This window comes from Schistocerca gregaria, chromosome 11 (assembly GCF_023897955.1).
Source record: "Schistocerca gregaria isolate iqSchGreg1 chromosome 11, iqSchGreg1.2, whole genome shotgun sequence".
NCBI lineage: Eukaryota > Metazoa > Arthropoda > Insecta > Orthoptera > Acrididae > Schistocerca > Schistocerca gregaria.
In genome coordinates this window covers 150,741,343-150,754,906 of record NC_064930.1, presented here as the reverse complement: position 1 = coordinate 150,754,906, position 13,564 = coordinate 150,741,343, and the positions used below count along the sequence as shown (strand labels likewise).

At 44.2% G+C, this 13,564-nt stretch overlaps 1 protein-coding gene across 1 annotated transcript in view; it reads right to left on the bottom strand.

Moving 5' to 3' along the window:
* Positions 1-5,319, bottom strand: part of LOC126295494 (uncharacterized) — a 99,889-nt gene extending 94,570 nt beyond the window's left edge. Inside the window, exon 1 of the mRNA XM_049988055.1 lies at positions 5,196-5,319. Coding sequence (XP_049844012.1) covers positions 5,196-5,280 — 85 coding nt within the window. The 5' untranslated portion in view covers positions 5,281-5,319. The remainder of the gene's footprint in view (positions 1-5,195) is intronic.
* Positions 5,320-13,564: the final 8,245 nt, after the last annotated feature.

The window sequence follows — 13,564 nt, the reverse complement described above, 5'->3', positions numbered from 1 at the left end:
ACACTTCGTCCAACGCTGATCTAATTTGTCGATCCCTTCCGAATAGTAGTAACTGTGCAAGCCTGCAAAATAGCTGTTTGTTGCTGCAATCGCCTCCTCGTGGGAATAAAATCGTTGCCCCGCCAGCCATTTCTTCACATTGGGGAACAAATAGTAGTCCGTAGGAGCCAAGTCTGGAGAATAGGGGGGATGTGAAACGAGTTGGAATTCTATTTCCATTAATTTCGCGAACACAGTTGCTGAGGTGGGTGCTGGTGCATTGTCGTGATGGAAAAGGATTTTTTTGCGGTCCAATCGCCGGCGCTTTTCCTGCAGCTCGGTTTTCAAACGGTCCAATGACAATGAATAATATGCACCTGTAATAGTTTTACCCTTTTATCGATAGTCACTGGGATTATCCCCTGCGAATTCCAAAAGACAGGCGCCATAACCTTTCCGGCCGAAGGAATGGTCTTCGCCTTTTTTTTATGTGCAGATTCTCCCTTGGTAACCCATTGCTTAGATTGTTGTTTGGTCTCAGGAGTGTAGTAATGTATTCATGGTTCATCCAGAGTGACGAAACGACGCTTAAAGACCTGCGGATTCTTCCTGGACAGCTGCAAACCATCCTTGCAACACTTCTCACGATTCCGTTTTTGGTCAAGCGTGAGCAACCGCGGAACCCATCTTGCGGATAGCTTTCTCATGTCCAAATGTTTACGCAAGATATTATGTAGCCGTTCATTAGAGATGCCCACAGACTACCAATCTCACGCGCCTTAACTCTTCCCTGATCCCTCACCGTAACATGCATTTTGTCGATGATTTCTTGAGTCGTGACCTCCACAGGGCGTCCAGAACTTTTCAAACACCCCTCGTATTTAAATTCAGAGGTCGAGGTGGACGTGCAATGAAAGACCCAACACAGTTCCAAAGAGGTCAGATCGTGGGGGCTCCATTAGCTAGAGCTTCAGTAACCGGGACAGCCAACTTGTTGAATGTTTCTACTCTCCCGGCTGCTCGGTTCCAACGTGGAAGTGGAAGTTTGATTATGTGGGCAGCCATATCGCGGTACTCTGCTGGTCCCGTTATCACTCTCAGAGGCGGTGTTGCAGCCAACGGTTACGTGGATATTTTAGGCGATCAGGTGCACCCCACGCTTCAAATGTTGTTTCCCAACGACGATGCCATGCTCCAGGAGGATAACGCACCCGCTCACTCAGCCAGGACGGTGCGGCCGTGGTGTTGGAGCGTGCGGCTGGACTGCAGCCTCTTGCCCGGCCAGCACGGTCGCCGGACTTCTAACGCTATGGAACGCTTGTGAGCGGCATTTGAACGCAGACTCCGGCGCAGATTTCCACCTACCTCGTCACTGCAGGAATTACAGGAGGTAATGACTGAAGACTGGCAGAACATTCCACTGGAGACTATATAACCATTATATGGCAGTATTCCAAGAAGAACAGGCATTACGGGTCGAACCCCTTACTAATAAACCGTTCGCAAGTAAGTACAGGTGTTCACATTGTTTTACCTATCCCTGTATGTCGGTATGACGTTTTTCCCGTAACGACTATCACACCTTCGCTTCTGGTTCACCCTGGATTTTCATGTTCTATTTCACGCCATTAGAGACGGAACATCAAAAAACAGAGACATGTGTGAGTTTTTTTCAGTTGTAACAGAGAAGTTAAATGTCAGTTTTTATAGATGTAGTTTGAAAAATGCTTCGGCAGTTCTTTATTAATGAATTATTTTACAAAAAATGGTTCACCACTATTTCACCGGCATAGAGGTTAAATTTCCAAAAATGCTGATGCTGTTACACCTCCTTTACTTCTGTCCGCAGTAACGGCTTCAATATTGCCTCAATAGCGACATATTTTCAAAAGACCTGGACTAAGTTACACCGTATCAGAACGGGCCATGCAAGATGCAATGCACGTAAGTACAAGTGGGATCTATGCGACTCACCAGCCTGTGACAGTGGAGCACCAGAACAGAGCGCCCGCCATGTTACTGGGGAATGCCCCTTTGAGGCGATACGCCGGACCTGCCTCTGAGGATATCTATGTGAAACCGTCTGCTTCGGATTGGCTGTGGAATCTAGATACTGAGCTTTAAATATATGAATGAGCTTCTAGTCGGGCTTGCCAAGCTTTTAACGTGTAGTTATTTTGTCTTGAGTGTTTCTACTTTATCCTTTTGTGCTATTGCTTGTTTTTTACACATGTACTACTTACAGATCGTTTTGTTCTATACATTTCTTTTACATATTGTTGTACTTATATACAATACTGTCGCAGTATTGCCATACCCAAAATAAAATACATAAACTGAAAACACCTTTGAGCCCCCGTTTCCCTGACAGGCGGGACACAGGAAAATGCGTTGTTTAGCGGCGCCCGCTGTATATGAGACCGGCAGCAGTGGCAGCGGTCTCTGTGTCCTCTGTGCCGGGCCGCTGAGTCAGCGACCGGCTGAGTCACGCTGTCAGCCCCGGCGCCGGCCTTTGTGCGCGGCTACAGACAGCTGCGTCTGTACACGGGGGTCCTGGAGTTGCGTGTAGGATGCTCAGTGAGTGCCTCCGCTGTGTGCAGCAAACGAGAAGCGGAACACAGGCACTGCGTGGGCGGAGGGGAGAGCGTGGAGAACACAAAGAAAAGGTTCAAATGGCTCTGAGCACTACGGGATCTGAGGTCATCAGTGCCCTAGCACTTAGAACTACGTAAACCTAACTAATCTAAGAACATCACACACATCCATGCCAGAGGCAGGATTCGAAACTGCGACCGTAGCGGTCACGCGGTTCCAGCGCCTAGAACCGCACGGCCACACCGGCCGGCTATGGTCACGTTTATAACCGTCGAGGAAAGAGACAAATTCTTGGATAGGTTTCAGACACGACTGCTGTGCGAAATACTTCAAGTGGACTGACGCAATGAGGAATAAAGAAGTACTTCTGGGAATGGGAGAGGAGAGAAACTTCTTGGAAACGATTAAAATGAGGAAAAGATATTCACTGTCAGCACACGTACTGCGAAGAGTCGCCGAGAAGAGGGTGCGGGTGGAAGGAGAGGGCTCGTGAACGCCTGATGCCGGCAGGCAAGCCGCAGTCTGTAGCGCACAAGTAACAGCCGGTGTTTGCCGGGAGAGCGGTGTGGGCCCTCTGCTGTTCATGATCTGCATAAACGGTTTTGGGCGCAAACTGAGTGACACTCTTAGGTATGCTGTCGTGTGCCGTAATGTCATCCGATCACTGAAACGAATTGTAAAATGATACAAACAAGATATCTGTATCGCCCAAAAAGCGGCAATTGACACTAAATCACGAAAAGTGTGAGCTCATTCACATGAACACTGAAACCGAAACGCTGAATTTCAGTTACACGACAAATAATACAAATGTAAAAGCTGTCAACTCGCGTAAGTAGTTAGGAATTACAGTTGCGAACAACTTAAATTAGAACGATCACATTGATATGTTAACTTAAATTGGAACAATAACGTAGATAACCTTGTCGCCAAATCAAACGAGACACTGATATTTATTGGCTTAACAATTAGAAAATGCTTCCAATCCACCTGTGGCATACAGCAAACCAGTGCTTAACAGTATTGGTTAAAAAGAGTCTCGGTTGCAATTTCAGTTTTTTATTCTTCACCGACGCGTTTCGCCTTATTTAGGCATCTTCAGGTTATCTACATAGAAAACAGAGAACAAATACATCTGTTTAAGAATCGCGATCGAGTTGTGCACGCTTCGATAACTTATAAGCATGTATAAACAGATCAAGTATTAAAAGAGCAAATACCTTAATTTGGTATTTCCTAGAAGAATGCTTTAGTCAGTGTAGCCAAAGGGCATCGTCGGATATATCAGGCCAACATCGCCTTTGTTAAAATCCTTAAAAATTATAAATATAAAGTAGTAAAATCATTACCTTTTCTAGATCTATGCAGATCTCGGTGCCTCTCGCGTCCATCTAGAAAAGGTACGATTTTACTACTTTATATTTATAGTTTTTACTGAGTTTAACGAAGGCGATGTTGGCCTGATATATGCGACGATACCCTTTGCTCTTTCAATAGTTGATCTGTTTATACACGCTTACAGGTTATCCAAGTCTGCACAACGCAATCGCGATTCTTAAACAGATGTATTTGTTCTCTGTTTTCTATGTCGATAGCCTGAAGATGCCTAAATAAGGCGAAACGCGTCGTTGAAGAATAAAAAACTAAAATTGCAACCGAGACTGTTTTTAACCAATTTTAGAAAATGCAGCAGGTCTACTCGAGAAAACTGCCTACACCACACTTGTCCCCCCTCTTCTGTAGTACTGGTGTCCGGTGTGGGGCAAGAAGCATTGGGTAGGTTTGACAGATGACATCGGAAAAGTTCAGAGAAGCACAGCTCGTTTCGTATTATCGGGAAATAGGGGGGATACGGTACAGTATTTTCAACAAAGGCTTATTTCGCTGCGGTGGGATTCTCTCGTGGAATTTCAAACACCAACTTCCTGCTCGCAGTGCTATAATATTTTTTTGGCGCCTAACAACATACGGGGAAAGTATCATTGTAATAAAATAAAGATTGAAGCGTTTGAAGTTAAAAACCCCTGGGTTATTAGGCCGCGTCATGTTTATTCTAAAACGTTCGACGTTTCGACCCCTCTGCTGGGATCTTCCTCGGGATCTTTCGGTGCCACGGACGAGTGTCGCGTCCGCTTATAAAGGGGGACTTTTCTGGCGTTTCCAATACTGTCACTTCTCCAGGACGACCGCCAGAAAAGTCCCCCTTTATAAGTGGACGCGACACTCGTCCGTGACACCGAAAGATCCCGAGGAAGATCCCAGCAGAGGGGTCGAAACGCCGAACATTTTAGAAGAAACATGACGCGGCCTGATAAGCCAGAAGCCACGAAGCCACGAAGGCCTGCAGACTTACATTGAACCGTTTGTTTTCCCCGCACGCTGTTCGAGAATGGAACGGTAGAGGTTTGCAGGTGGTACGATGAACCCTCCGCCGGGCACTTAAATGTAATAACATTGGAAACCGGCCTAGTTAGCAGCAGATTCAGAAAGAGCGACAGCACAAGAGAAAAGCGGACGGCGCGCGGCTTCTGCCTGTTGAAAGGTGAGACACAAGGAGGCTGGAGAGTTTAGGCTGAGCGGGCTGGAGCGCCCTGGACAGCGCCGGCTCTGTCTGTACTCACCCAGCGCCGCGGCCGCCGGCAGGCTGGAGCAGAAGCAGGCCAGAAGGCAGAGTAGGCGGCGCTCCAGGCGGTGGCGGTGCTCCATGGCAAGAAGTCGCTGTGCGAGTGCGGGCTGGCGGCCGGCCCGGCGCAGAGCTGCAGCGTGCGGGGGAACCCCCTGCACCGCTCCGGGACTTCCCCTACCAGCGCAGCGCGTCAGTAGACAGGAAGGCAACTACTGGGCAAGAAACGACACTGGCGCCGCAGTCGCACGCTTCGGCTCCAGGCGTGGCCATTAACAGTGCTACACTACAGAGATGATTTGCTACGGACGCGAAAGTTAACCGACAGGAAGAAGATGCTGTGAAACGAAAATCATTAGCTTTCCACAGCATTCACACCGGTGGTGACACCTACAACGTGAAGACATGAGGAAAGTTTCCAACCGATTTCTCGTACACAGCAGTTGACCGGCGTCGCCTGGTGAAACGTTGTTGTGATGCCTCGTGTAAGGAGGAGAAATGCGTATCGTCACGTTTCCGGCTTTGATAAATGTCGGATTGTAGCCTATCGCGATTGTGGTTTGTCGTATCGCCACATTGCTGCTCGTGTTCGTCGAGATCCGATGACTGTTAGTAGAATATGGAATCGGTGGGTTCAGGAGGATAATACGGAACCCCTTGCTGGATCCCAACGGCCTCGTATCACTAGCAGTCGAGATGACAGGCATCTTATCCGCACAGCTGTAACGGATCGTGCAGCCACATCTCGATCCCCGAGTCGACAGATGGGGACGTTTACAAGGCGACAACCATCTGCACGAACAGTTTGACGACGTTTGCAGCAGCACAGACTATCAGCTCGGAGACCGTGGCTGCGGTTACCCTTGACGCTGCATCACAGACAGGAGCGCCTGCGATGGTGTACTCGACGACGTACCTGGGTGCACAAATGACAAAACGTAATTTTTTTGGAAGAATCCAGCTTTGTGATGGCCGCATCTGTGTTTGGCGACATTGCAGTGAACGCACATTGGAAGCGTGTATTCGTCATCACCATACTGGCGCATCACCCGGCGTGATGGTACTGGGTGCCATTCGTTACACGTCTAGGTCACCTCTTGTTCGCACTGACGGCACTTTGAACAGTGGACGTTACATTTCAAATGTGTTACGACCTGTGGCTCTACCCTTCATTCGATCGCTGCGAAACTCAACATTTCAGCAGGATAATGCACGACCGCATGTTGCAGGTCCTATACGGACCTTTCTGGATATAGAAAATGTTCGACTGCTGCCCTGGCCAGCACATTGTCCAGATCTCTCACCAATCGAAAACGTCTGGTCAAAGGTGGCCAAGCAACTGGCTCGTCACAATACGCCAGTCACTACTCTCGATGAACTGTGGTATCGTGTTGAAGCTGCACGGGCAGCTGTACCTGTACACGCCATCCGAGCTCTGTTTGACTCAATGCCCAGGCGTATCGAGGCCGATATTACTGCCAGAGGTGGTTGTTCTGGGTACTGATTTCTCAGGATCTACGCACCCAAATTGCGTGCAAATCTAATCACATGTGAGTCCTAGTATAATATATTTGTCCAATGAATACCCGTTTATCATCTGCATTTCTTCTTGGTGTAGCAGTTTTGATGGCCGGTAGTGTAGATACACTCAAATCATGATGAGACTGAACCTCACCTATACAACATTATACTGTGCATTCTACCGCGTTTGCTGGAATCTCATTCGTTGCGCTTCGGTTGGAGCGGATGCCAAGCTGTCTCGAGTACAGTCAAATACGACGACGTGGATACGTTTCGTGCTGTGCTTTACTGGCGCATTTGACTTGGACAGCACTGGCCAGGCAAGCGATCCCGCCTTACCTGCAGTGATGCGGACAGCTGCAGCAAAGACGGAAAACGACACCAGCAGAGAACGATATAGCTTTGAATGTCATTTAATTTTTAAACAGAAATTACGTTACAGGATTTGTGATTTCCTATCAGAGAGGTCACAGTTCGTAGTAATTGACGGAAAGTCATCGCGTAAAACAGAAGTGATTTCTGACGTTCCCCAAGGTAGTGTTGAAGACCCTTTACTGTCCCTGATCTATATAAACGATTTGGGAGACAATCTGAGCGGCCGTCTTCGGTTGTTTGCAGATGACGCTGTCGTTTATCAACTAATAAAGTCATCAGAAGGTCAAAACAAACTGCAAAATGAATTAGAAAAGATATCTGAATGGTGTGTAAAGTGACCATAAAGAACGGAATGTGTGTTGTCATCCACAAGAGTGCTAAAAGGAACTCGTTAAACTTCGGTTACATGATAAATCAGTCTAAGCTAAAAGCCGTAAATTCAAGTAAGTACCTAGGTATTACAATTAGGAACAACTTAAATTGGAAGGAACACACAGAAACTGTTGTGGGGAAGGCTAACCAAAGACTGTGTTTTATTGGCAGGACACTTAGAAAATGTAACAGACCTACTAAGGAGACTGCCTACATTACGCTTGTCTGTCCTCTTTTAGGATAGTGCTGCACAATGTGGGATCCTTACCAAATAGGACTGACGGAGTACATCGAAAAAGTTCAAAGGAAGGCAGCACGTTTTGTATTATCGCGAGATATGGGAGTGAGAGATACTGAAATGATGCAGGATTTGAGCTGGAAATCATTAAAAGAAAGGCGATTTTCGTTGCGGCGGAATCTTCTCACAGAATTCGTAAAGGAATTACATAACTTTTTTTATGAATATATAGCCGCTAGTTCAACTACCATAGACTATGAAACGTCCCCTTAGAACAATTGTACAAGACTGGTCTATATGAAACTTCCCCTTAGAAAAATTATTACACGACTGTGCTTAAACTGACACACAATAGTTTTTAGCGCAACGCAATCTGACTTTCAATAATCTCTACAAAAGAATGGCAGTGACTAACATTAACCTATACCTTTCACAAATCACTTACCTCACAAAAATCTTCGTTACTCGAACTACTGCAATACAGCGAGCGCCACTACTGCCAGCTAACTAAAAGATTCAAACTACTGAAGGCACTAACTACTGATAGGCATAGTTAGCGAATGAAAGATTTTAATAGAGTACAAACAATGTATAGTCATAATATATACATCAGTTCATGACACCAATTCTTACAAATTTCAAAACTCCGCCATCTCTCTCCCCACGTCCACCACTGCTGGCGGCTCACCTCCAACTGCGCAACGCTACGCGCTGTTAGCATCCAGCTGCCTCTGCTCAACACTATAATGGCAGACCACAATGCAAACTAAACACACACTGCGCACAGCACAGCCAGTGATTTTTCATACCGAGCGCTAAGCGGCGTTTTACCAATAAGAAAACCTAAACAGCCTACTTACAACTAATGCGTAAAGCATCTGCTGAACAAAAGAAGCTTTACGCCCTTCGTTTATTACTTCTACAACAAGTTACCTTTCGCGGTTATGCTGTCCTAGTGCTAAGACGTGTTGCGCCATTTCTTACTGATACAATTGGGTTAACTAATGAAAGTGATTTTTAAGCAGAGCGATTTCGTCTTTTGTCATAGCATGGATCCCAGCTTCTGAAATTCTGGAAAATTGTTACCGTTATTTTAGTTTTATGCAGTGAACTCAGACGGAGGCGCCGCTGCTCAACAACAGAGGCACCTGCAGGTGACCGCCTTCTTGATTTCGTGGCCGCTGCCGCCCATTTCAACGTATCTGCCGCGACATCCACATACCTGCGGTCTTTCTTTTCATTTAATTTCGAAGTCCACCCATTTACGTTCTAGGATGAATAAAGTGCATTTAACTGTAATTCCTTTTATTCGGGCCGCCCGGGATGATTGCACTCAAAATGTACGTGCCTCTATCCCGTTAGTATGTTCGCATACATTTGAGTGTGTAGAAGCGTAACTATATTTAAGACTCATTTCCTACACAGCATTAACGCTTTTTTTTTTTTGACCACTCATTCACAAATGTACGTGCCCTGTTATTTGATGCAGTCAGTCGGCCGTATTCTTCAATAACATTATTTTCTAATATTCAGTGCCTAAATCTCCACTATTGATCTCTGTCTGTGTCGCAACAGCGCTCCACGCAAAATGTTTATTACGCGACATCCACAATAACTTTTATTTCAAAATTTCGACGACCGACTGAACAAAGATTTCTCTAACAATAACAATAGCAAAACATAATAATGTAAGGGGACGAGTTACAAATTCCAATCACCAACTTTCTCCTCCGAATGCGAGAAAATTTTGTTGACACCGGCCTACATAGGGAGAAACCATCACCACGATAAATCAGAGCTCGTACGGAAAGGTATAGGTGTTCATCCTTTCCGCGCGCTATTGGAGACTGCAACAATAGAGAATTCTGAAGGTGATCTGGTAGGCACTTAAATGTGATTTGCAGAGTATCCGTGTAGATGTAGGAATGATTTAGGCAAAACATAGGCGTTACGCTTCTTAGGCGACATAACACAACACGCTCTCGATGTTAGCTGACATTGTAATGTAATTAAAAACAAGAGTGACGAAAGTTCCTGACTTTAACGAGGGTAATTTTTCTGCTCGAGCTATGCGTGGCGTAGAAGCGCACTGCTGTGATCTCACCCTGTTATTAAATATTGGAGCCACTGAGATATGACAGTCAGCCGTCCGGTAACCTCTGAACTCAGTGCGTATCGCACTGCGACGAATGGGGTACGTGTCAGAACTGCTACAGCGATAACAGCGATACCGGCAACAGAATCCCAAACGACCACAAAATCCACATTTACTACTCCTTATTTATGACGTGCTGTTCTGCATTTTGCCGTCGTTCGGCACTGACGTGTCACGAAGCTTCGTGCGTTAGTTCTACTACGTTTAGCTTCTTAAAAATTCTGTTATTTCTCGGGACGAGTCCCTTAACGTACTCCAGATCAACTATAATGGCTTCAGATTGCAGTGTCAAGGTTGTTGTTTTTGTGGTCTTCAGTCCTGAGACTGGTTTGATGCAGCTCTCCATGCTACTCTATCCTGTGCAAGATTCTTCATCTCCCAGTACCTACTGCAGCATACATCCTTCTGAATCTGCTTAGAGTATTCATCTCTTGGTCTCCCTCTACGATTTTTACCCTCCACGCTGCCCTCCAATACTAAATTGGTGATCCCTTGATGCCTCAGAACATGTCCTACCAACCGATCCCTCCTTCTAGTCAACATTCGCCACAAATTTGTCTTCTCTCCAATTCTATTCAATACCTCCAAATTAGTTATGTGATCTACCCATCTAATCTTCAGCATTCTTCTGTAGCACCACATTTCGAAAGCTTCTATTCTCTTCTTGTCCAAAATATTTATCGTTCACATTTCACTTCCATACACGGCTACATTCCATACAAATACTTTGAGAAACGACTTCCTGACACTTAAATCTATACTCGATGTTAACAAATTCTTCTTCTTCAGAAACGCTTTCCTTGCCATTCCCAGTCTACATTTTATATCCTCTCTACTTCGACCATCATCAGTTATTTTTCTCCGCAAATAGCAAAACTCCTTTACTACTTTAAGTGTCTCATTTCCTTATCTAATTCCCTCAGCATCACCGGACTTAATTCGACTACATTCCATTATCCTAGTTTTGCTCTTGTTGATGTGCACCTTATATCTTCCTTTCAAGACACTCTCCATTCCGTTGTCAAGGTGGCAACTGTAAAAAGGGACCATTTGTACGGTCGCTCGAACCTGTAAAGATGATTGTTTTCCGTGTTTCTACGTTGGTAACACTGTGGCCCGTGTAAGGACATATCTGGGGCATACTCAAACAAAAAGTAACTGATTTTTCGTTTTTATTCAATAAACTTAACTGTGTAATCTTTTACGAACTCCGACAATCTTTAACAGTCTTTTATAAAATATCTATAATTAAGAACATTCATCTGCAATGCAAACAAGAGTTTTGTGTGCGATATCTAGTTAGAAACTAGAAGACGTGCATTTTTCTGGAAGAAATGATGGTCAAGTATGAATTACTTACCATATATTTGATGAATTTCATACTCAAATCGTTTACTCATTCAAATCGAATTAAGAAAATAAACATCAGAACGGGATTCGAACCACCGACCGCCATCCCGCTTGAATAATGATTAATGATGCTACCGATTCCGCCACACATTTAATTTGAGTAGTACTTCTTATATTCAATATGCACTGTTTCTCTAAAACCGTTTAAGCTGATTTTTCTCAGTAATCTTGTGAAAAAATATTAAGAACGACTTGTTTCTCGCCATTAACTTTGTTCCACGTGCGTATTTCACTGCGCAGCACGAAGCGGCGTTATCCAGGCTGTGACAACGATACGGGCAGAGACTGCGACCGCACACGGATTTTTGGAATAAAAATTACGCAGCCAACGTATGATTAAGGAAAGCGTTGGTGGCTTTAACTTTCATTTGCAGTGAAGTAGTAATAAGATTTCTAATACATAATAGATAACATTTCTAATCCACAATACATAAGATTTCTAATACATAATACATAAGATTTCTAATACGTAAGTTGGACGTATAGGGTATAAGATGAACATCAACAAAAGCAAAACGTCGATAATGGAATGTAGTGAAATTAAGTTGGGTGATGCTGAGGGAATTAGATAAGGAAATGAGACACTTAAAGTAGTAAAGGAGTTTTGCTATTTGCGGAGAAAAATAACTGATGATGGTCGAAGTAGAGAGGATATAAAATGTAGACTGGGAATGGCAAGGAAAGCGTTTCTGAAGAAGAAGAATTTGTTAACATCGAGTATAGATTTAAGTGTCAGGAAGTCGTTTCTCAAAGTATTTGTATGGAATGTAGCCGTGTATGGAAGTGAAATGTGAACGATAAATATTTTGGACAAGAAGAGAATAGAAGCTTTCGAAATGTGGTGCTACAGAAGAATGCTGAAGATTAGATGGGTAGATCACATAACTAATGAGGAAGTATTGAATAGAATTGGGGAGAAGAGGAGTTTGTGGCACAACTTTACAAGAAGAAGGGAGCGGTTAGTACGACATGTTCAGAGGCATCAAGGGATCGCCAATTTAGTACTGGAGGGCAGTGTGGAGGGTAAAAATCGTAGAGGGAGACCAAGAGATGAATACACTGAGCTGATTCAGAAAGATGCAGGCTTCAGTAGGTACTAGGAGATGAAGGAGCTTGCACAGGATAGGGTAGCATGGGGGGCTGCATTAAACCAGTCTCAGGACTGAAGCCCACAACGACAACAACAAGTTGGACGTTATCAGGGGAAAGAAAACTGGCATTCTATGGATCGGAACGTGGAATGTCAGATCCCTTAATGGAGCAGGAAGGTAGAAAATTTAAAAAGGGAAATGGATAGGTTAAAGTTAGACATAGTGGAAATTTGTGAAGTTCGGTGGTCAGGTGAATACGTGGTTATAAATACAAAATAGGGGTAATGCATGAGTAGGTTTAATAATGAATAAAAAGAAAGGAGTGCGGGTAAGGTACTACAAACAGCATAGTGAAAGCATTATTGTGGCGATTGATAGCTACTACAGTAGTACAAGTTTATATGCCAAGTAGCTCTGCAGATGAGGAAGAAATTGATGAAATGTATGATGAGATAAAAGAAATTATTCAGGTGGTGAAGGGAGAGGAAAATTTAATAGTCATGTGTGACTGGAATTCGAGAGTAGGAAAAGGGAGAGAAGGAAACATAGTAGGTGAATATGGATCGGGGCTATGAAATGAAAGAGGAAGCTGCCTGGTAGAATTTTGCACCGAACATAATTTAATCATAGCTAACACTTGGTTCAAGAATCATAAAAGGAGGCTGTATAAATGGAAGAAGCCTGGAGATACTAGAACATATCAGAAAGATTATATATTGGCAAGACAGAGATTCAGCAACCAAGTTTTAAATTGTAAGACATTTCCAGGGCCAGATGTGGACTCAGACCACAATGTATTGGTTATGAACTGTAGATTAAAACTGAAGAAACTGGAAAAAGGTGGGATATGAAGGACTTGGGACCTGGATAAACTGAAAGAACCAGAGCTTGTACAGAGTTTCCGGGAGAGCATAACTGAATAATTGACAGTAATGGGGGAAAGAAATAAAGTAGAGGAAGAATGGGTTGCTTTCAGAGATGAAATAGTGAAGGCAGCAGAGGATCAAGTAGGTAAAAAGGCGAGGGCTAGTAGAAATCGTTGGGTAACAGAAGACATAATGAATTTAATTGATGAAAGGAGAAAATATAAAAATGCAATAAATGAAGCAGGCAAAAAGGAATACAAAGTTGTCAAAAGTGATATCGACAGGAAGTGCAAAATGGCTAAGCAAGGATCGTTGGAGGACAAATGTACGGATGTAGTG